This window comes from Podarcis cretensis (assembly GCF_951804945.1).
Source record: "Podarcis cretensis genome assembly, chromosome: 9".
Classification (NCBI taxonomy): domain Eukaryota; kingdom Metazoa; phylum Chordata; class Lepidosauria; order Squamata; family Lacertidae; genus Podarcis; species Podarcis cretensis.
In genome coordinates this window covers 49,425,529-49,447,398 of record NC_137178.1, presented here as the reverse complement: position 1 = coordinate 49,447,398, position 21,870 = coordinate 49,425,529, and the positions used below count along the sequence as shown (strand labels likewise).

The window sequence follows — 21,870 nt, the reverse complement described above, 5'->3', positions numbered from 1 at the left end:
AAACAGGCTTTTATAAATTTTTAACTTTAATTAATTATCCTTTGTCTCAACAGATGTGAAAAATAAGAGGTAGATTTGAACTTAGTACATTAATTTTGAGAATTTGTTTTCTTTTTCTTAAGCAATAAGTCTTTGTTAATAAATCATTATCTTAAATTGCTGGAGTGTGGGTAGAATGAGATTTTAGTGATGTATGTAAGCTTAGAGCTATGTAGTTCTGACTTTCCCCCTTGCTGTAAACTCACTGGTTGGACCTCATCCTGAATATTGTATCTTGTTATTGACATATTGGATATCATGAACTGAAATTAAAGCAGAAAGGTGGGGGGTGTTAATAAGAAAACCTTTCTCACAAGGAGTTTGGTAAGCCAATTCTTCCTTTCGCTGTGTGCTTTACCCAGGGACACAGATCTGTCCTCTCATAAAGACATAGAAACTCTCATTTTTTCACATGCGTTTATGCATAAGATATACTTTTTCTATGTGCCCTTCAAAAAGTAACATGTGGCATGATTTTGACTTACAGAGGGTAGTTGTAAGTGCTTTTGCTTGTGGCTGGCAGACTTCCTTGCTTTGTTGAGAAGCTTTCACCTTTTTTAAGAAACCCATGAATCTTGACACTGTCATTGCACCATTGAAAACCCACCTCATTAAATATACAGCTAGTTTTACCATGTAGTACATCATGTTCACAAACTTTGGATAGGGTTGTTCATTCTGAGTTCCTTGTGGGTGTTTTAATTATCGGATGCCTCTTACGAGCGTATTCAGGGTTTCAAAAAGATAAATATATCATGTCTGTACAGACCAAAAATTCATACTTCACACAAAGGAATTTTAAATGGAGAGAGCTATTCACATTATAAGAGTTTGTGAACATGAAACCTAAAACTATCTGTAATATGTCTCTTGTTTTCTTTCAGCTCCTATAAATAACTGGAGATACAGAAATCCAGTTCAACAGCCTGAAAATAGAGTGAACTAATTATTTCCAGATATGGGATGAAATGTCTGGAATTTTAATGTAGATTTCTGTCATCCTATGGAACTCTGCTTTGTCACAAGGAAGATAAGATACTGACATAGATATCATTTCTTAATGACACTCATTCGTTTTGGCAGTGAATATCTTATTTCTAATTATTTTTAAAAATAATTATTATGAAAATTGCACTGATTCTGGACATAACCACCCAAACCTGGCAGAATTATGGACATCTCTCTCTCTCTCTCTCTTAAGAAAAGGGAGAAGAAAAATTGTCCCACCATTAGGTGTTCCAGAGGGAGCCTCTTTAGCTACCCATTAGTTTCCCCATTGGGAAATGCTTTCCAGGAAGTGTGGCAGCCAGTGAGGCTACAGAGATCTATGCAAGGGGTGGGTGGGGGCATATTGTTGTTATTAAAAGAAGAACACACCCCTCACCTACCTTTCATCATCAATAAAAGGTAAATGCCATACCAAATCCATTCATCTGAGAATTTCTCTCATTCTTTCTCCCACTCCACCCCCACCTTTCTAAAGAGATAGAAAAACAGCCTATTCTTTTACTAGGGATAGATGGAGAAGAGCTTCCAAAAATCAGAAAAAAGCAACCCATTCTTTTGTTATTTAGTACCTCTGCCTTAGGGGGACGCAGGTGGCGCTGTGGGTTAAAGCCTCAGCGCCTAGGACTTGCCGATCGAAAGGTCAACGGTTCGAATCCCTGCGGCGGGGTGCGCTCCCGCTGCTCGGTCCCAGCGCCTGCCAACCTAGCAGTTCGAAAGCACCTCCAGGTGCAAGTAGATAAATAGGGACCGCTTACCAGCGGGAAGGTAAACGGCGTTTCCGTGTGCGGCTCTGGCTCGCCAGAGCAGCGATGTCACGCTGGCCACGTGACCCGGAAGTGTCTCCGGACAGCGCTGGCCCCTGGCCTCTTAAGTGAGATGGGCGCACAACCCCAGAGTCTGTCAAGACTGGCCCGTACGGGCAGGGGTACCTTTACCTTTACCTTTACCTCTGCCTTACTTCTTTAAGAGCTCGATGCTTTCTCCTAGCTAAAAATGATCCCCTCAGACATTCTGTAGAGATTTATTCTATTGCTTCTCCCTGTTCTTCTACAACATTGTTTAGGAATCTTTTCTTTGCCCTTTAATGGAAGGAAGGTTAGAAGTCTATATGAAAAATTCTATTCTCATTTAGTTATGGAGAAAATAATAACAGTCTAGCATTCTATTTGATCTCTGAATTGCAAATTTTGGAAAAATATTCACAAATGGAGTACACAGGTACATCAGATATAAACATGGGACTATATCAAACATCAAGCACTTTCTAAGAAGTGTGTAAGTGATGTGATTTTTATTGCATGTTTTAAAAACATTTTAAAATGATCCTTTTGTTTTCATATTTCATGTTGTTCTGAATGCTTGTTCTCAGAAATTTTTAAACAACTAAGGTAGTTTAAGGTATTGATTATCCTGTTAAAACCCTTTAGCCAAATTACCATTTTAATCTCTCCATCTCAGTTAAGCCTCACCAAAACTATAAGCGAGCACTTTGCCAAAAGCCTTTTCCCCAAACACTTTACTGACTTATAGAAATGCAGGTGGGTCTTCCTGTACTACCCTAGGAATCTTGTCTGTTCAACCTAATCCAAATGATTCAGCCATGTTCAACAAGTCTTCAGCCACCAAGCCAATCCATCTGCCTCTCTAGTCTTCCTTTTTCTTTAACAAACCTCTTTCTTCGATGTTGTCTTCTGGCCAACTCCACAAACGCCAAGCACCAACAACCCTAACTCTCCCTCTGCTGACCAGCACTCAGCTGTTACATAAACTTATTCTGGCTCTTCTACTCCAGTCCCAGCCAATCATGCTATCCGACTGAAAATTCTAAACCTGCACCCATCAATCAAAATATGCATACATCAGACCTTCCACACAACTGTCAGTTAAGGCCCCAGGTAACAGATAAACTTTTACCAGACCAGACATAAAACTTCCCATATCAAATACACTGCAATGCACATTGCAATAGTGTTTTCAGTTTTGGGAGTGGTTAGGGCCCAATCAGTTCTGAGTACAGGTACAAGTCCTCTGCATCAGGATCCACATAAGTTTCTCTTTCTCTCTTCTCCTGCATATCAACCCATGTCATTGCAGGGAATGAAATGTCTGTGAACACCAATATCCATCTAACTGTCCCTCTCTCTACTCTACAAGTTACTTCTGCTCTGGAGCACAAATAATTTGCATGGCAGAGAGATGAGGGGCTTCCATTCCTAGAAGCTGTCTCTTACATACACTGGTCAATGGACAGCCCAGGCAACAGGATTCTATTGAGTCCTAGGGGAATCCTCTATATACAGGTATTGTATAGCCTCTTAATATTTATACATAAAAATATACATATTTATACATAATTATAATTGATCAAAGCATTTCATATGCATTATCACAGTAAACTTGCAACACTCTTGTAAGATTGCTTAATTTTATTCTTTCTTATAAAGTAGAGCCTGTGACACATGGTGAAGCACAACCAGAAAGTTCATGGTAGACCTGAGATTCACACTAGAAGCTTCAATCTCATAGCACAGGCCCCTTAGCACTCACCAGCTCTCATACAATGATGCACTGGATGCTTCGGTATTGATCCATTGCTGAAACCCGATGCATGCAATTTCAGATCAAGAAATTGTCTCTTCAGAGACATAATTATGAACTTTTGTATCAAAATTAATTCTTTGTATATGGTGGGAGAATTTATATTTACTTTGTATTTAATTGAACACCTAGAAGTGTATTATGTTGATTCTGATAAGATTCCGTTTGGATTATTATCAGTTAGCACTAGTAGACGCATCAATGGCACAAGACAACTGAAGAAGCCCAGAAAACTATACTCAGGGAGTGTGCCATCCACCAGCCCCAACAAATTGGTCCCACCGGGGGCAAAACAGCAGCCTCTCAACTGCATAGACTGCTAGGGTGAAACAGGGATAGAATGCTGACACCCTGTCTTATTTATTACTTCATACACTGCTTCATTAGCACCTCACAGCTACCAGGAACAACACTGAACTTACCCTTTTCTTGAACCTTCTTGAACTTATTTAAAAAACAAGAAAAAATGAAAAACCGAGTCAATAATTTGTAAGAACCTAGTAAAATCTGAAATTGCAAGTTCACTTTATTTTAGGCAGTTTGTAAGTTTTCATGGCACTTACTGTCTCTTTCTCACATATTTGATAAATGGTGTCAAATTATTTTTGAACAACTGTGTGAATGCTTGTCGCCAACATGCTGTATGAGTTGCACTATCTTTATTAACGGCACAGGTTGCACATTTCTAAAAATTCCTGAATAAGCTAAGCAAAGCAAATAAGCTAAGCAAAGAGAACAAGTGCTATGTTACATTTACTATAGACATCATTTTTGCGGCACCCATAATCTATTTTGGCATTTCATAACAGCCATGGTAGCTAGAATTCCTGGACTCATTATGTATGCCAAGCAAATGTCAGGAGGCAGGTGGCATAAATCTAATATACTAGTTGACTCAAATCTGTTTTCATGGTAATAGAGACTTCCTTTTTTCTTTGTCAAAATATTTTGAGTAATGGCTATATCTGATTGTTGTGGAAAGAAAGGAAAATATTGGTGCATTGCAGTTTTGATGTTATAAACCATTAAAGAAATATATTTTGATCTTCAAAATGTTACATTGTGGCTAACTACTAAGTTGCATTTTTAAAATACATTTGTGTCCATATGTATTTCATTTCCTCTCTCCCTTGCATTTATTTATTTTATCTATCAAAAAACATTAAATCTAATCCCTTTTGGGGTTTACTATTGACATGATAATTAATTGCTCCATTTTCAAGTTCACTTTCATTTTTTTGAGAGGGGTACATTGCATCTATGCAAAGTATTTTCATCAAAATAAACTCAATAAGGGAAATTAGAACAGGTTTGTGGAAGTGACATTCACAGCAACAAGAAGTCTTAGTCACATGGAAATACAATAGAAATGTATGTAGTTTAGCAAGTAAATTAGATGTTATTTAATATTGGTTTGCATGTAATAATAAACTATGGCTTAGCATACATGCAATGTTTTCCAAACTTATGTGCTCCGCCCCTCCTTTCCGCTGGTACTGCTGCAAGAAGATAGGAAGCTTTTGCTTCTGTCTTCAACTAACTGCAGTTACTCTTTGTGTCTGATAAACTCTGCTTTGTCTTAACTATAGTTCAAGGCATCATTCACCAACCTGGTGCACTCCACCTATGCTGGATGGGAGCTGTAGTCCCAAATATCTGGAGGACATCAGGCTGGTGAAGGTTTAGGGAAGGAAGGAAGCCAACTTCAAACCATAATTCATGGTTGACTTGTTTCCTTAAATCATGGTTAGCTAAACTGTGGCCCTCCAGGTGCTGCTAGATTGCAACTTCCATCACATGATGGCTGTGGCTAATGAGACAGCATCTGGAATGCCACAGGTTCACAACCTCTGCCCTAAACTGTAGTGAACACTCAGTTAACACTCTCTGTTAACACTCTCAATTTGCACAATAAACAACAAAAGCAAAAACTTGAATATCCTTCCCGCATCTGTGCTGGAGTAGGAAAGCCTACAAAAGGTTTACTCAGCTCATTCCTATAGTGTCAAATGGTGGTTTAGCATTATGTTCAAAAGTTACCCTGTTATATTTACAGAATACATAAAATACACAGTCTTGTACAAGGAGGTCTTACAATTGGCATAAGATGAATAAAACAGAGAGTGCATTCAGACAGAAAAGGAAAGCTTGAATGCAAATGTTTCTGTAGTTCAGAGAGTTAGGAATGAACCGTAAGCTCAAGTGATTCATATCTGTTTCTGCTTCTTCTCAACTTCACACACATGAAGGTGTATTCAACCTATATCTTGGTTGGAATTCCCTCACTTTGGGTCCCTCAGTGCTCTTTCCAGTCTCTTTTAAGGACATATTTATTCACTCAAGCCTTTGGAGGAAGTTGAAACATCAGAGTATATTGTTTTTTGAGTTTCAGAGGTTAGACTCTCTGGATTAGCTTAATTTAACTTAATTCCCTCCCAAAAAAAAAAAAATATATAGGCAGCTTTTATTATCTGAAGATTTTGAAGTGATTTGCAATCATAAAAATATAAGTACAATAAAAACTATGTCAAATGATTTACATAAGAAAAAACACAAACACAGCAGCAATATCCCTATACATAAAAACAATATCAAACAAGGTCAGAGAGCATTACAAGGCCCATGGGTGGCACTGTGATCTAAACCACTGAGATTTTTGGACTTGCTAATCAGAAGGTTGGTGGTTCAAATCCGTGTGACAGGGTGAGCTTCCATTGCTCTGTCCCAGCTTCTGCCAACCTAGCAGTTTGAAAGCACACCGGTGCAAGTAGATAAATAGGCACTGCTGCTGCAGGAAGGTAAATGGTGTTTACGTGCGCTTTGACTTCTGTCGCGGTGTTCCATTGCACCACACAACCCGGAAAGCTGTCTGCAGACAAACGCCGGCTCCCTTGGCCTGAAGCAAGATGAGCGCCGCAACCCCATAGTTGCCTTTGACTGGAATTAACTGTCCGGGGGCCCTTTACCTTTAACCTTTTACAAGGCAGTATGAAATTACAATCAAACACATTATTCATACAATTACTCATACAATCTTACTATCCATCCCACACAACCACTACAGTCATTCACTACCTCAGATACTACCTATTCACACATAAACTATTCATACTCAACAGGATTACAACCCACATACAAAGGATTGCTGACAAGCATATAGATGCAAGTTTTTCTCCCCATCTCTAAAGCACTAATGGGCTCATGCCCCATACCCACCGGGCCATCTAATACTCCTCTCCTATCTCTCCCTTGAGAGCGGCCCAGTTCTGTACCAGAGCAGTATTTCACCTGGGGGGTATCAAACTACTTGCATCCATTCAGTTCCAAGTACATAAGCACAACATGGTACTGCACAACCATTTGTTTATTTATCAGTGCAATGATCGAATTGGCCTGCTCCATTTTATGGTCCATTGAATACCTGCCAGTTAGCTCAGTTTGTTGGATTGTGGTACTTATGATGCCAAGGTCGCAGACTCGATCCCTGTACAGGCCAGCTAAATATTCCTGCATTGCAGGGAATTGGACTAGATGATCCTCAGGGCACCTTTCAGCTCTGTGATTCTACGATATCTTGTTGGCCAGCATTTCATGCTCTGGCTGCTCATCCTTGGCTGAGATCTGCAGGACAAGATCCCTTTTGGGAAGTGGGAGGGAGGGAGAATGAAAAAAAGCAAACTCGAATCAGGAGGCTAGCTGGATCTTCTTCCACTAACAAACCAACCTCACCCTCCATAATCCTTACTGCGAGTAACATGATGCTAATCCAGATATAGAATATTTAATATTATGCTAATATGTTGACATTTTAAGATTATTTGTTGTATTTTTTGGGTATGTTTTATTGTTGCTTTCAAACTTTACAAGGTCATGTGATCTTCAGAAATAGGGTTGGTTAAAAAGAAAGTACAGGTAGTACTAGTAATAACATTAATCAATTTATTATGTATGATAGCCTGCTGTTACAACCAAACTGGCAAATGATACTTTGAGCAAAGCAGGGCCAAACTGTTCAGATTGGGTTTAGAAGAACAGGTGAAGACAAAAAAAAACCAGGAAACATAGAAGACCAAATTCTGCCCTGTGAACTGCCCTGAGACCTGTGGGTTTAAGGTGGCATACAGAATTAATTAATTAATTAATAATAAAGACCAAATGCAATGCAGTGCTTATTGTCAGCATACCAGTATCAGATTTCCAGTTAGCAAGTGATCCTGGATATATTTTTTTCTTGAAATGCACATTGAAGGAAGATTAGGATTAAAAGATGTCCTTATATGGCCATACTCTCCGTTGCAGTTACTTCTTGTAGATATGCCTATTTCAAAAGACACATCACAAGTATATGAGTGCATTTAGGAAATATAATGTGCAAACAAAGTTTGCAGGAGGAACCCTGGAGGCAAATGTAGCTTAAAAAAATAAATAAATCCCTGGCACCATGCTGCAATGCACCTTACTTTTTCCTGTGTTCAGAATGATCCTAAGTAAAAAATCACCATAAAACTTTCAAGAAATGCTGAAAAGATCCAGGAGTGACACTTCCTTTTTGAGTAGCTTTGTATCCAAGGCTGGATCCAGATGGTACCTTTCTATGCTGGTCTCACATGGTATCTGAGGGTATTCCGGCCTTACACAGTTTTGCTTATACTGTACATGCAATGGCAAGAAACCCTGCATAAGATATGAGCTACCTGTATATCATCTGATTATAATAATTATATTCCACAGTTTGCCGGATTTGCTTTCAGCTATAAAGTAGAGAAATTACATATCTTTACAGAGAGGGGAATATATGATGTGACTATGCAGGTAGAATGAGATGCTGTATTTCTAATTTGGGTCTACTAGGTTGAAGATATTAGCATATCTCATTTCTCTATTATTTTCTTATTTTGGGTATGCAAGTAAACATGGTGTTCAATTAAAGTTTTCCACAAACTCTTTATTCGGTTTGTATGATGGGCAGAGCTTTAAATTACGGAAAATTGAAGAAATTTTTTAAATGAATTCAGCTGTTTCTTAAGTTATTTTGGTTATTACATGCAAGAAGCACAGTGACCACATAAAATATTCAATGTGAGAACTTATTAACATCTGGAATTGGACTTTTTAGCCATTGTAAATTAGCAACTGACACACAGTGACCTTTTATAATATTTCTAGTGTCTGCCTAGAAGTTTCTCTCTGCGTAAAATGTTAGAAATTCTCATGGAAATATTTCATCTTAACTTGCTTCTTGAACTTTTTTACATGTTACACAAGAACCATATTTAACTGTTCTCAACTTAAGACCAGACTATTCTGTTTATATACTGAATTTGATAAATCATGCAGCTTATAGCACATTTAAGTGGAACACTTAAACAGAATTAGTTCTTGACTGAAACTTTGCACACACCCATAATACTTATAACCCTGAATTATAAAGAAAGATATGTTGTTTGAAATATCAAAATGTTGGACTAGACAGTCATTAAATAAAAATAAAACATGTTAAAATATTTCAAATTTACCTTTTGCATGTTCCTTTACAGTGAAAATACTGGTAATTTGAACTGAAATAGTAAAATAAAACTGAATTTCTCACATTTTTTCTTCAGAAAACATTTTTCTTTGAACACTAAAAAGTAAGATTACAAATAAAGTGCCAATTTTTAATACTGAAATGTTATTATTAAATGGCTACCTGTTAATGGAATGTAAATAGAAACATTGCCTAGCTTATGTTTCAATGTGCAGGATACGTAGCACTTTCCATTACAGGACAGTGCTGTTGGAGAGGAAGGTTTAGAAGAGAGATTCTTACTCTCTTGTAGCAAAATGGCAATGTCTCCAACACATTAAAACTTTGTTAGATTTTATATCTGCCCTCATCCATCTTAAAACAAATGTTCCCCATTAAAATACTTAGGCTAGAATAAGTCACAAACACCTAGCTTTGCAAACAAGTGAAGATCTTGATGCAGATTATACAGTAAACCACTCTCCATCCATTGGCAGTAAGATAAAGAAAAGGTTCCAACTGACTTAAAAGGAAAGAACTTGATTTCCTTACAAAAAGTATTATATAATATTTGGGTTAGCAATGATGTAGGCTGTAAAATCTCATTTAGAGAGATTTTATTCACTTGGTTTTCCTTCAGCTGGAAGCCATGGCTGCATGCCTCCTTGTTCAGATTTTGTATGGTGTGGAGATTACAAATGCCTATGTTAAAACCAGTTTTCTCCTTCATCTAATAGCCTTTGTATCAAGAGTGAAGGTATTTTAAAGTGAATGTATATATAAGCGGCAGTCTCAATATTTGCAGCAGATGGTACATTTACAAGAAGAAAGAAAATCCAATAACATTTGTGATCATTTCTAGAAGTACACATTTCAGAACTGACTTGTGAAATACTTGGTTTTGCTTGTGGGAGTCTTTGATACTAATTTGTGTGGGAGGGGCAGATCCGTTCTAAATGGCCTGTGGATTGCAAGTTAAAATGTCATTGAAATGGCAAAAATATTTTTTCACTGTGCCATTCCTGATTATAAGGTGACCTGCAGGCTTGTGAAGTCCACAATGTTTCCACAGACATAGGGCCTTCTACAGCAAAAGACAAATCTAATAAAATGTCTTCCTTTTTATGTTTATGCTTGGCTTATCACTACCTTTACATTCCTTCTTACTTTTTGAGATGTTATTTATGCACTGAATTATTGGGAGTGATGTTAATGTCTTAATTTATGTTGTCATTATTGACTATTCTTTTCACTATTTTTGAACTGAGCCATTTGTTGGCTTGGCAATCCTTTATGTAGGTTTTTTCTTCATGGCCTACTATACTTAAATTTGAAATATTTGTTAGAACAAGGCAACATGACAAAGTAGGTGGTCTTCCGATTAATATTTCTGTTCAGATCTGTAAACTATACAAGGATTGTTTAACAGTTCTGAATCCATGCCTTATGACATTATTCCATTTGTTTTGGAATAAAGTTCAGCATTTGCATTGGAACTTATTGCATGTTACTCATGGACTAAGGCGGGGGTGGATTTTCTCCAGAATTGCTCTTTATATTTGCTTACTTCACATACTTTGATCGTCTCTTGTTAAACATTTGGGCTATAGTTTACTTCTGTTTAGTCAAAAGTTCTAGTTATTACCATTCGAACACATGCCAGAGAAAGAATGTTGCTTATTAATTTATAGCATTTTATAAACAGTGGTAAGAAGTGAGATTAGCAACATTCATTTGAGATGTGGTCCACTAAATTATCACAAATTAAAATGTTATATAGTAAATAAGGATATTATCATAATGAAAATATAATACAACTATGTGAAAGATAATAATTTAATTGATGAAGAACAGATGCTTCCCTTTTATTAACACAAGCTACTATTTAAAGGTTTAAACAGCACTTGCATTCCGCCTTCTGTCTCACCGCTGCAAGGCACTTTACCTCCCAAGTATGTGTCTCTGTAGGCAAGGAGAAGACCAGGCATATAGCTTGAGTTTTGAATTGTAATTGAGGAATAATATGTGGCAGAACATTTTTCACAGAAAACATTCCATTTCTAAAAATGCATTGTTACATAAAATTGTTAATAACATAATGATTGGATAAAATGGTTGTCATAATTTTGCAGTTTCAAAATTGGGGTGGCATTGGAAGTTCAGAGCCAGCAGTACTGCTCCCTTTCAGGACATGATTTACAGGTTTTCCCTTTGTCTGTGACTAAGCCAGCAACCAAGCCTGCTTCTCAGGCCTTCCTTTTCTTCTCCGATGCCCTTCTTCTATCATTGTTGTCTTCTTCTGGTAGACTCCACAAACACCGAGCACCAACAGCTATAATTCTGTCTCTGCTAACCAGCAGCCAACCATATAAACACATCTTTTGGCCTCTCTTAATACATTTCCATTAACCAATTTGTCCTGCATACAAGTAAATGAACACAAAGGTTTATAGACATCACTTTTCCATTAAAAGCTCTCACAACAAATCCTTGAAAATGAAATGTGCTGACAACTATGATCACTATAAATCCATTAAGTTGTATTATTGCATGTCACACCATCAATTATGAGTTGCAGGCTCAGCCAAGTATTAAGTACTTTGACCTTTATAATTAATAATGGGCACCAGGGATGACTTAAAGAAAAAAGCCATGGTGTGAAAGTATAAACTACATTTAGTTTGTACTGCTAGATTGAGCAGATGCTTGAGCATTTATTTAATTAAGCAACTGAGGATTTATTTTTTTACAGTTGCTGGGGTGTTTTTTTTTTTTTTTGTAACAATATATACAATGAATATGCTTTCCCCAATTATTCATGCAAAATAAACTTCCTTGCACCTGAAGTAGCTTAAATCTCATTCTAAGCTCAGCCAGCAGGGCTATTATATTATGACAAGATAGAATAAAGGAGAATTTCATGTGACTGAAATTCCTTTAGGGTGAAGGCATTAAATATTTGAGACCACTACCTTGAAAAAAGTATGTTGTTAATTTCCACCACCCCCCACGTTAATTGCATGACATACTTCAAATTCAAAAAGACTGCTTCAACATAATCCAGAAGGTGTATTGTAAATGTGTACTCTTAAAAACTATACACACACACACACACACAGTGGTATCTCTGGTTATTCATTCCAGAGGTCCGTTCCTAACCTGAAACCGTTCTTAACTTGAGGTACCACTTTAGCTAATGAGGCCTCCCACTGCCGCCGACATGCGATTTCTGTTCTCATCCTGGGGCAAAGTTCTTAACCCGAGGTACTACTTCCAGGCTAGAGGAGTCTGTAACCCGAAGTGTTTGTAACCCGAGGTACCACTGTATTAAAAGTATACAATGATATAGTTATAGAAAATGGAACAATGAAATTCAGAAAAGACCATTCACCTGCTTTTATTTCTTCCTCCCCTTGCTGCATTTTTCACTGCATTGCCCCCCCCTCTCTCTCTCTGGTTCTTAGTTAATTTTAAAATGTTCCTTTTCATCAGATTAAAGTGCACTGTTTTTACTTTATGCTAAATCATTGTCATAGTGGGACACAAAATCAATGTTTGAAGGCTCTATAAGTTTAGCTGACATTGCCTGCCTTGTTTCTAAAAAAGGGTGCATAGAATTGCAGCCTAAGTGATATTGAACGAAGAATCTGTGTTTGTAGTTTATTCACGTTTGCCTAAAACTAGTTTTGGTGTTAGTGTTCATTTGTAAGTGTCCCCAGTGGCAGTTTGTTTGGACCAATAATGGCAATATACTGGGCTAACAAAGTCAATATATTGTTTCCTCCTTGTACTTTCATAACAGCCTTAACAAAATTAAGAAGGTAGGTAGTTAGACAGACTTGAATTCATTTTTGATAATGAAGTCTCTATAGGGAAAGAGACTTCCTTACTTGCCATTGATCATATTAATATATATAAAAACATTTGTATAATGTGGAAAGTAATTATTTTTGCTCTTTTTTAGCAGACTCATGCAAGTAAAGAGTTGGAAGAGCAGTTGCGGTCTGTATCCAGTGTGGATGAACTCATGACAGTACTTTATCCAGAATACTGGAAAATGTTCAAATGTCAGTTGAGGAAAGGGAGCTGGCAACACAATAGGGAACAGTCCAGCTTCGATGCAAGATCAGAGGATTCAAATCCAGTAAAATTTGCTGCGGCACATTACAATCCCGAGATCTTGAAAAGTAAGTGTTGAAAATTTAATATCCACCAGATGCTGTAAATCAGTTTTTTAAAATTTAAATGCTGAAAACAAAACTGCTAAAATGTTATGTTAAAGCATAATTTAGCATAGTCAGAACCTCAAACCCTCACTAATAACAAGAAATTCCATAACTGTTTGCAGCTTTTTGAGCTACCATATTTTTCTGTGTATAAAATGCCCACATGTATAAGGCAACCTCCCCTTTTAAACCCAAAATCATGTAATCAGTATTTTAAACATCAAACAAAACAACTTTGATATTTTATTAAATATTCAAAGCACCGGTACCAGCGTAGCAACCCCCAGTGGTGGGGTCTGTGCATGCATGTGTTGGCAGCAGTGGCGCATGCCCCACCAACACCCAAGATCATCCAAAATTGTTCAGCTTTGGGGGGGAGGAAAAAACCTCCCTGTATAAGAAAAACCCATTTTTGACTTTTCTTTTCTTTTTGCAAAAAACATTGTCCTATACACAGAAAAATATGGTACATAGTGAAAAATATGGTACATAGTGGAAAATAGCTGAGGTTTTTTCCAAGACCAAGATCAGCAACCTAGGCATAGCAGACAGAGGGAAATCTAAGCTAGGAAAAAGGAGGGCAGACCAAATGTGAAGTACAGATATGCTCATCTGGCAGTTTGTCTGACAAATTATCCAGACCAAAGAAACAGGAAGTATTATCTGCTGATATCTAGGAGTCATTTGATTCACATGATTTGACACGTGTACCTCCTGATGAAGTCTCTGGATGTAACAACTTAATAGAGCACTCCTAACTCCCTGCTGCCGCTGCCATATGTGTTCTTGGTGGTAGCAGTTAAAGGAAATAGGGCAGTCAGATAGGACCCTATTCATGCTCTAGTTGCAGGCTGGCACAGCAATTGGGCCCACTGGCAGGATACTACCAGCAGTTTCGTGGACGGAAGTGGGAGGTTGCACTTGTAGGAGGCCAGCTGATGTAGCACAACCACCCACCCACCCAATCCAACATTAAGGGGTTAAAACTGCAGCCTTAGTTTTGCGTCCCAGTCCTAGAGTAGGAGGAGGAATTAGCATCCCATTCCAGTTTGGATAGCTAGCTTTAGACTTGTGGAAAGTTACAACAAGGAAGCCTTTATCTGGAAATAGGTCTGGATCTATAGTACTTTCATTCCAGCACCATTTTTTTGTAGTCTCTGTGCAGGCACATATATGGGTTCTGCAGCTGAGCAAAGCACCATTTGGAAACTTTCTAGAGCTCATGGCCAGAAGCTGGTGTCATGCCCACCCCCACCCATTCATCAGAAGATGTTTTCTAATCATGCTTGCCTTGAGTGTGTGCCTTCCCACTCATTTCTCTTTTGACTACCACAAAGGCAACAAAATGGAAAATTTTCTCAGGAAATTGCTCTTCATTGAATTCTGTTAAGTCCTTCCTTTCACCCTATTTTAGTTTTTTTAAAAAGCTTCCTTTATGCTTTTGCTTTCTAACTTTTTAAAAAAATAATCACTAGCTACATTTATATTTGGTAGTATTGCCCTTGCATTTTGTCCCCATGCACCTGTGGTGCAGCTGATCTCTCTTAAGAAGTGTTGGAATTGTGGGAGGAAGATTCCCACCCCTGATAGCAAGCTGTTTAAAGCAGGATAATAACTGCTATCTGATCAGTTTAGGAAGCTAAACAGTTGATTCCTGTTCATTGCCAAAACTGCACTAAGCAAGCTCATAGGAATTGCTGTTCTTATCTCTGTGGAATGAGCTTTGCAGACCACAAAAAGTATGGTACCCAAGACTTCCTACATAGAGACAACATATCTGTCCCCAATCTCAGTTTATCCACTGTCCCTACTAACCTTCAGACCCAGGTGTCAGTTCATCAGTCTCTGCTTAGCAATAGACTTAAGGACAAAGACTGAAAAGGAAAGAATTGAGCCCATAGAATTGGTTTCATCCAAAAAAGGTTTCCCGTTCATGAATCAAAGGGAAAGGAGCATTACAATTATACTACTATCAACCTAAACCACTTGCCTCAACACAAGTAGCAAGCCCTGCACCACTTCCAAGTCTGACCTTGCTGAAGCTCCTACCAACCTGCTGACTGCTCTTGTTCAGAACATCTCATCTTGAACCCTAACTCTGGACCCTGAGACTACAGCTTCAGCTTCAATATCAGTGCCACTTCCTGCAACAGTATCCTATTTTATTCCTTCAATTCTAAAAACTTCCAGTACTGGTGGTATTGGCTTCAACATCATCATGCCCTATTCCCTATTAATATTGGAATCAATTTTGGAAAAAGACAAGGCTGACACAAACTTGTTCAAGTCCTTGAACCTTTGATATCTGCTTCAGTCTCTAGGGTTATCCCCGATGGACCTTTTCACCATCTCTAAATACCATTAATTCTGCAGCAGAGCAGATCAAGATCCCCACCACTGAAAGAACCTCTCTATATATCTTCCTGCGCTTTTCCATCATTCCAAGAGTGCTACATATGGTGTCACTCAATGGGACAAACTGCATCCCCATTGACCTTAGTGCACCAAAATGCACTAATGATGAGTCTAACAGCCTGAATATACAGCTTCCTTAGGGATCTCTAAAATGATATTCTTCCATGAGGCAATCCTATACAATGAAATAGATTCAATTCTTATTACTTTTGCAAACTCCACTAATCATACTTCAGATTATCTGTTCAACCTGCTGTTCAGGTTTTAGCTATTCTTAACATCTGGGTTCTTCATAACACCATCCTATAGAAGTAATGTTAAGTGTCTGGTCATTCATTTGTTACATTTTCCTTTAAAGGTCTTAACAGTTTACAATTCCCAGTATCAGTGTCCAGTCCTGGAGTTTCCTTCAGTTCTTACTCTGCTGGTGTGAGCTTCCCTGAATTCATTTCAGCTTCAGGATGTGTTCTTCTTCAGAATCTTTTTTGGTGAACACATGTTGGCAAGGACACTTGGTGAACAATGTGCTCTGCATTTTTATTCAACTTATTTGAATGGCGACAGAGAAAGTTTGTGGTTTGTCCTCCTTTAGATTGTTTCACATTTTCTTCTCCAAAGGGACTTGATGGTTCCAGTCTTGTGGATTAATTGTTCCAGTCTTGCCTGTACATAGATGATTGGAGGGGTTTTAGTTTTCTATCTGGACAGAACAGTTGCTTTTTACAACAACATAAGCATTTTTTTTTTCTTGCTATGAGAATCTGAAAAGGGCCTTTTGTGTTTCTTCCCATTAGCGTTCATTTCCCCAGATGCTGCTACCTTTTTTTCTAGGGTATTTCGTTACATTAAGACGGATGGCGCCTTGTACGCCTCCTTCTGGCAGCTCTTGCAGCCAAGCTGATCCCAAGCATATTGTTCTGCTTTCCTTTGGACTCTATCAGCGAGGCCGAGAGAGGGCTCTTGTCGTCTGGGCAGCCCAGGGTATCCATCCACAATGCCCAGGCTTGCGCCCCAGGTAGGTCACTTCAGTGCTGCTATTGCAGCAGTTTGACTTCACCCCCAGAAGTCCACTCCATTGTCTCTTGAGACAGATGGATGCCAACAATATTACCAGAACTCTGCAAAGTGGCTATATTGTTCTACCTTTCCACTTTAATAAAGCATTATGTGTTGGAAGTGAAAATAACCTCTCACTCAATCTTTGGGGGAGCTCTTCTGGACAACTCCCCCCCCCCATAATAACACCAGCGCTTCCTTCCATGTATGTTGGCTGCTAGTCTTCCATATGTGTAGCTGCACAGAGTCTATGAAGAAGAAAAACACGTTGCTTACCTGTAACTGATGTTCTTCAAGTGATCATCTGTGAAGTCACAATCCACCCTCCTTTCCCACTGCAGGTGCCTCCTTTCTTTTGGTGGGATATTCTCACAACAATCATGAAGAAACTGAATAGAAGTGCACGTACTGCCCCTTCAGGCATATGTAAAAGAGATATATCTCCCTTTTGAGGGTTAGGGGCATGAGCATCAGCTCTCAGGCCTGAGTTCTAGAAAGTTCCAGGATGGTGCTCTGCACAGACACAGATCCCCTTTTTGTGACTACATATATGACCACTCAAACAACATCTGTTAAAGGTAAGCAACATCAGTTTTCTTCTCTTCTGTAGATTTGTTCCAGCTAAGTTTTGTCACAACTATTGGAACCTTGCTAAGGAACCATTCAATAATCATTTATAAGTGCTAGAAACCTACGAGCAAATATTTGGTTGGTTATTTCAAGCCAGTAGGTGATTCCTCACCTCTACCTCCATTCTCTGCCATTTCATCTGTCAGATTTTCTTTCCTTCTCAGAATCCTCCTTTTTGGCCTTCCCTTAATTTATGTGACTTGCCTTCTGATACTCTTTCATTGGTCTCTAGCTGCCATACCTCTCTCTCCTTTATTGCTCCTGTTTCTTCTTCCTATTCTTCCCTAAATCCATTTGCAAGCCCCACTCCCTGCTTGCTCTGCCCTTCTTTAGATCCCCAGTGCCTTTTCTAGAGACTATTCTAGCCTGCTCCACAAAGCATTTGCACCAGTGGCTCAAGCATGCCTAAGGACTTATCCTCACTTACCTTTTGTCCTGCTGTGTCCGGGTCCATGCTTTAAAGCTCCATCTCCAAGTGCTCTTCTTTCGCCCTGGAGTTATCCCCCCACAAAAACCCCCACTTTTAAAGCTGAAGCACAACAAATGACAATCCAGGTTTTCCACAATTCAGCTTTAAAGAGCGGGTTTGCACGGGGAAAGCTCTGGAGGTTAATGTGAATAAGCCCTGGTAATAAGACTACTGTTAGAGAACTAGCATTAAAGAACTCTGATATTTTTCTTGTTGCTGCTGCTGTTGTGTTTGCTTTTTACAGAACTCAGTTTCTATATAAACATGGTCCATTTAATAAGCAAGTTTTAACTACTTTCAGGGGAATCTGATTTTGAACTATTAAGAAAACCTGTGTTATAACTTATGAGCTTTCCCTGTAACTTGGCAGGTATTGATAATGAGTGGAGAAAAACTCAATGCATGCCACGTGAGGTATGTGTAGATGTGGGGAAAGAGTATGGAGCAACAACAAACACCTTCTTTAAACCTCCATGTGTGTCCATCTACAGATGTGGAGGTTGCTGCAATAGTGAAGGGCTGCAGTGTATGAATATCAGCACAAGCTTCATCAGTAAAACGGTAGGTTGTTATCTAAGCCACATTCTGGGTTTGTTTTAAGCTCTCAGTGTCTGCATGTGATTGAAATATGTACTGAAATCTGCTTTAAAAGGAATACATTGTTCTGTTGTTTACATTGTAAAATATAATATGAATGCATTTGTTGTAGAACTATAAGAATCCCAACATTCTGTCCCAATCTCCCAGCACTATATCATTATTATGGGACCAAACGAGAGCCTAATTTTATTATTAGTTAATACTAACACACAAGCAATAAGCAGGGCCACACTGAGTAGCCCCTTCCTCTGGCTACCATGTGACCAAGCAAACACTTAAAGGAAAGGGAAAGCCTTCAAACATACATTTCTGTATGTTTTCATTTTGTGCACAGTTTCCCAGCATGGTCCCACTTCCCCACATGTTAGTATTAATTGTGAGAAGAATGCCCAAATATGGCCAATAATGTGACATTATTAACATCATTCGCCTTGTACGGCTGGTTTTTTTGTCACTAGGCAGTTAATTGCTGTTTTCTTTGGGACTCGGATAATGGTGGCTGCTTTCAAACATGGTGGAATGCAAGCGGTTTGCAGAGAGATGTTAAAAATCCTCATCGACACCCCTGCTAATTGATCGGCACAATCTTTTACCACTATTTCCAGCACCCCATCTGGGCTAGCAGCTTTGCTGGGATTCACCCCCCACAATGCAGCTTTCACTTGATGGTCATATAAAACAAGTGGCTGTGAATTTGTAGGCTGGCAAACAGGAGCCAAGATATCTGCTCTTTCTGCCTCATAGTGGGTGAAGTAGATGTTCAGCTCCTCTGCCAACATATCATTGGCCGTGACCATGTTCGTCATATTGCCTTTATAGCTGGTTAGGTGCTGCAATCCTTGCCACACTTGTTTCATATTGTTCTCAGCTAAGCAGTTCTCAACCTTGAGTTTGTATTGTTGCTTTGCCACCTTGATGCCTTTCCTAAGCTTTATTCTTGCCTCTCTATATGTCTCTATGCTCCCTGCCTTAAAGGCAGTATCCCGAGCTTTCAGGAGTGACCTAACTTCAGCAGTCATCCAGGGTTTGCTGTTCCCATAAACACTAATGCTCCTCTCTGTCGTTACATTGTCGGTACACACTTTAATACAGGAAAGTACAGCATCTGTGCAGATCTTGATGTTCAAACGCACTCCAATCGGTACTTTCAAAACAGTCCTGGAGCTGACTAAGAGCCCCCTCTGGCCAGATTCTAACTGTTTTTATAGCTGGCTGAATTCTTCCAAGGGGGATGTACTTCAGACATAAAAAGAGTGAGGAATGGTCAGATGAACCTAAGTTGGGGAGGGAGATTGCCCTGTATGCCTGCTTCAGATTAGAGTACACTCGGTCCAAGATATTCTTCCCTCTAGTGGGTGATTTCACATACTGTGAACTTGGGAAAAACTGTCTTCAGACAAGCTTGATTAAAGTCCCCCGCCACAACCAGGGCACCCTCTGGATGTATTTGCTGCTGCATGGAAATGATGTCATATAATTTAGTTACGTTTGCTATTTGCGTACCAGATGGAGCTGGTAGACAGCTGCCCTGGACACAGAATTGACCTGGGCCTCCATGAACAGCTATGACTCCCAGGCTGCGCACCTGGTCCTTCAGGACCAGGGCTTGCTGATCGAAAGGTCGGCGGTTCGAATCCCTGCGGCGGGGTGCGCTCCCGCTGCTCGGTCCCAGCGCCTGCCAACCTAGCAGTTCGAAAGCACCTCCGGGTGCAAGTAGATAAATAGGGACCGCTTACCAGCGGGAAGGTAAACGGCGTTTCCGTGTGCGGCTCTGGCTCTGGCTCTGGCCAGAGCAGCGATGTCACGCTGGCCACGTGACCCGGAAGTGTCTCCGGACAGCGCTGGCCCCAGGCCTCTTGAGTGAGATGGGCGCACAACCCCAGAGTCTGTCAAGACTGGCCCGTACGGGCAGGGGTACCTTTACCTTTACCTTTACCTTTACCTTTCTCCCAAAGGAGCCCAGAGCATCAAACAAATCCACAGGTTTAGTTAAGCATTCTGAAACAGTTTAAGTAATTAAAACATTTTAAGAACATTATAAGCAGCATGCTAACACATTGCTCTCATTTTTGCTTTTAATATAAACTTTTATTTCTGTTTTTTCCGCTTTTATTTTTGTGTAGTTATTTGAAATAACTGTGCCACTGTCTCATGGTCCCAAACCTGTAACAATCAGTTTCGCGAATCATACATCCTGCCGATGCATGTCCAAACTTGATGTCTACAGACAAGTTCATTCAATCATTAGACGTTCCTTGTCAGTTACACAAACACAGTAAGTATTAGATTTGCATATTTCTTACTCTGTTTTAAAAACTCTAGAATACAAAGCAGGTTACTGGTGACAAATATTTAAACAAGTGTATTATAAAGTTATACAAAATTTTAGGAAATGTTATTTAGTTGATTTAAAAAAAAAAAAATCAGAAGACCAAGGGTATGGCATCATTAGCTTTATGCAAAAAATCATGCAGATTCATGTTTCAGAGTGTGAACCTAAAAACAAAAAGTGTGGTTTATCAGTTTGAGTCATGAAAGGACTGCAACAATTCAGATATTTAGTCAAGCTAGTTTTTAAATTAAATAAACAATTGTTTTGATATTAATAAGTATTCTCAACCTAAATTATGAATAGTCTTCCACAACCATTTGCCAGAGTATTGAATACTGAATAAGGATCATGGCATGTGGCAGGGAATTCATTTTTCAACTTTAAGCAACAATACAATATATTTTAGTTATTGTGAATTGCATGTAAATTCAAAGGGTTATAAATCAATTTGAAGTCTGAGGTGTGCTCTTTCAGACTGTGCTTGCTTAATTCTTTTAATCGTTATTTCAAAACATACTGAGTTGTATACAGAAGAATGGAAAAAAACACACAAAAATCATAAAACAGTTTGTGGGGAATTTTCCAGAGAAGACATTTTGTATATGTTAGAGCTCATTACCCTGAGTGCTTTAATGTATGAAAATTGAGTTTAAACCACAGACCTACTGGATTAATTGATGCAATAGGCATTTCCCAATGTTCCACTATGGCCCTCTGGACTTTGCAGGGGTTTTTAGGATGTGGCATGTATTGGGTGGAAATGGAATGGCAGTGAACAATGCCACTTCACTTTATAACAAATGCATACTGTAATAGGCAATATTAATTTTGTAAATCCTGATTCATACTAGTAGCCATTGATAGCTCTTACCTTTTCTGAATTTGTCCAGTACCCCTTTAAAACCATTCAAGCTGATGTTCATATCTATTTCTTGTAGAGTTCAACTATGCACTGTGAGAAGTACTTCCTTTTGTCTGTCCTAAATCTCCC

General features: G+C 38.9%; 1 protein-coding gene across 3 annotated transcripts in view; it reads left to right on the top strand.

Moving 5' to 3' along the window:
• Positions 1-21,870, top strand: part of VEGFC (vascular endothelial growth factor C) — a 42,043-nt gene that overhangs the window by 12,158 nt on the left and 8,015 nt on the right. For 2 of the 3 annotated variants that reach the window (XM_079991425.1, XM_079991426.1), the window contains exons 2-4: positions 13,119-13,338; positions 18,318-18,508; positions 20,671-20,822. In XM_079991425.1, the coding sequence (XP_079847551.1) occupies positions 13,119-13,338; positions 18,318-18,508; positions 20,671-20,822 (563 nt within the window). Of the gene's footprint in view, positions 1-13,115; positions 13,339-18,317; positions 18,509-20,670; positions 20,823-21,870 lie in introns of all 3 variants that reach the window. The other variant, XM_079991424.1, reaches the window with a different exon arrangement.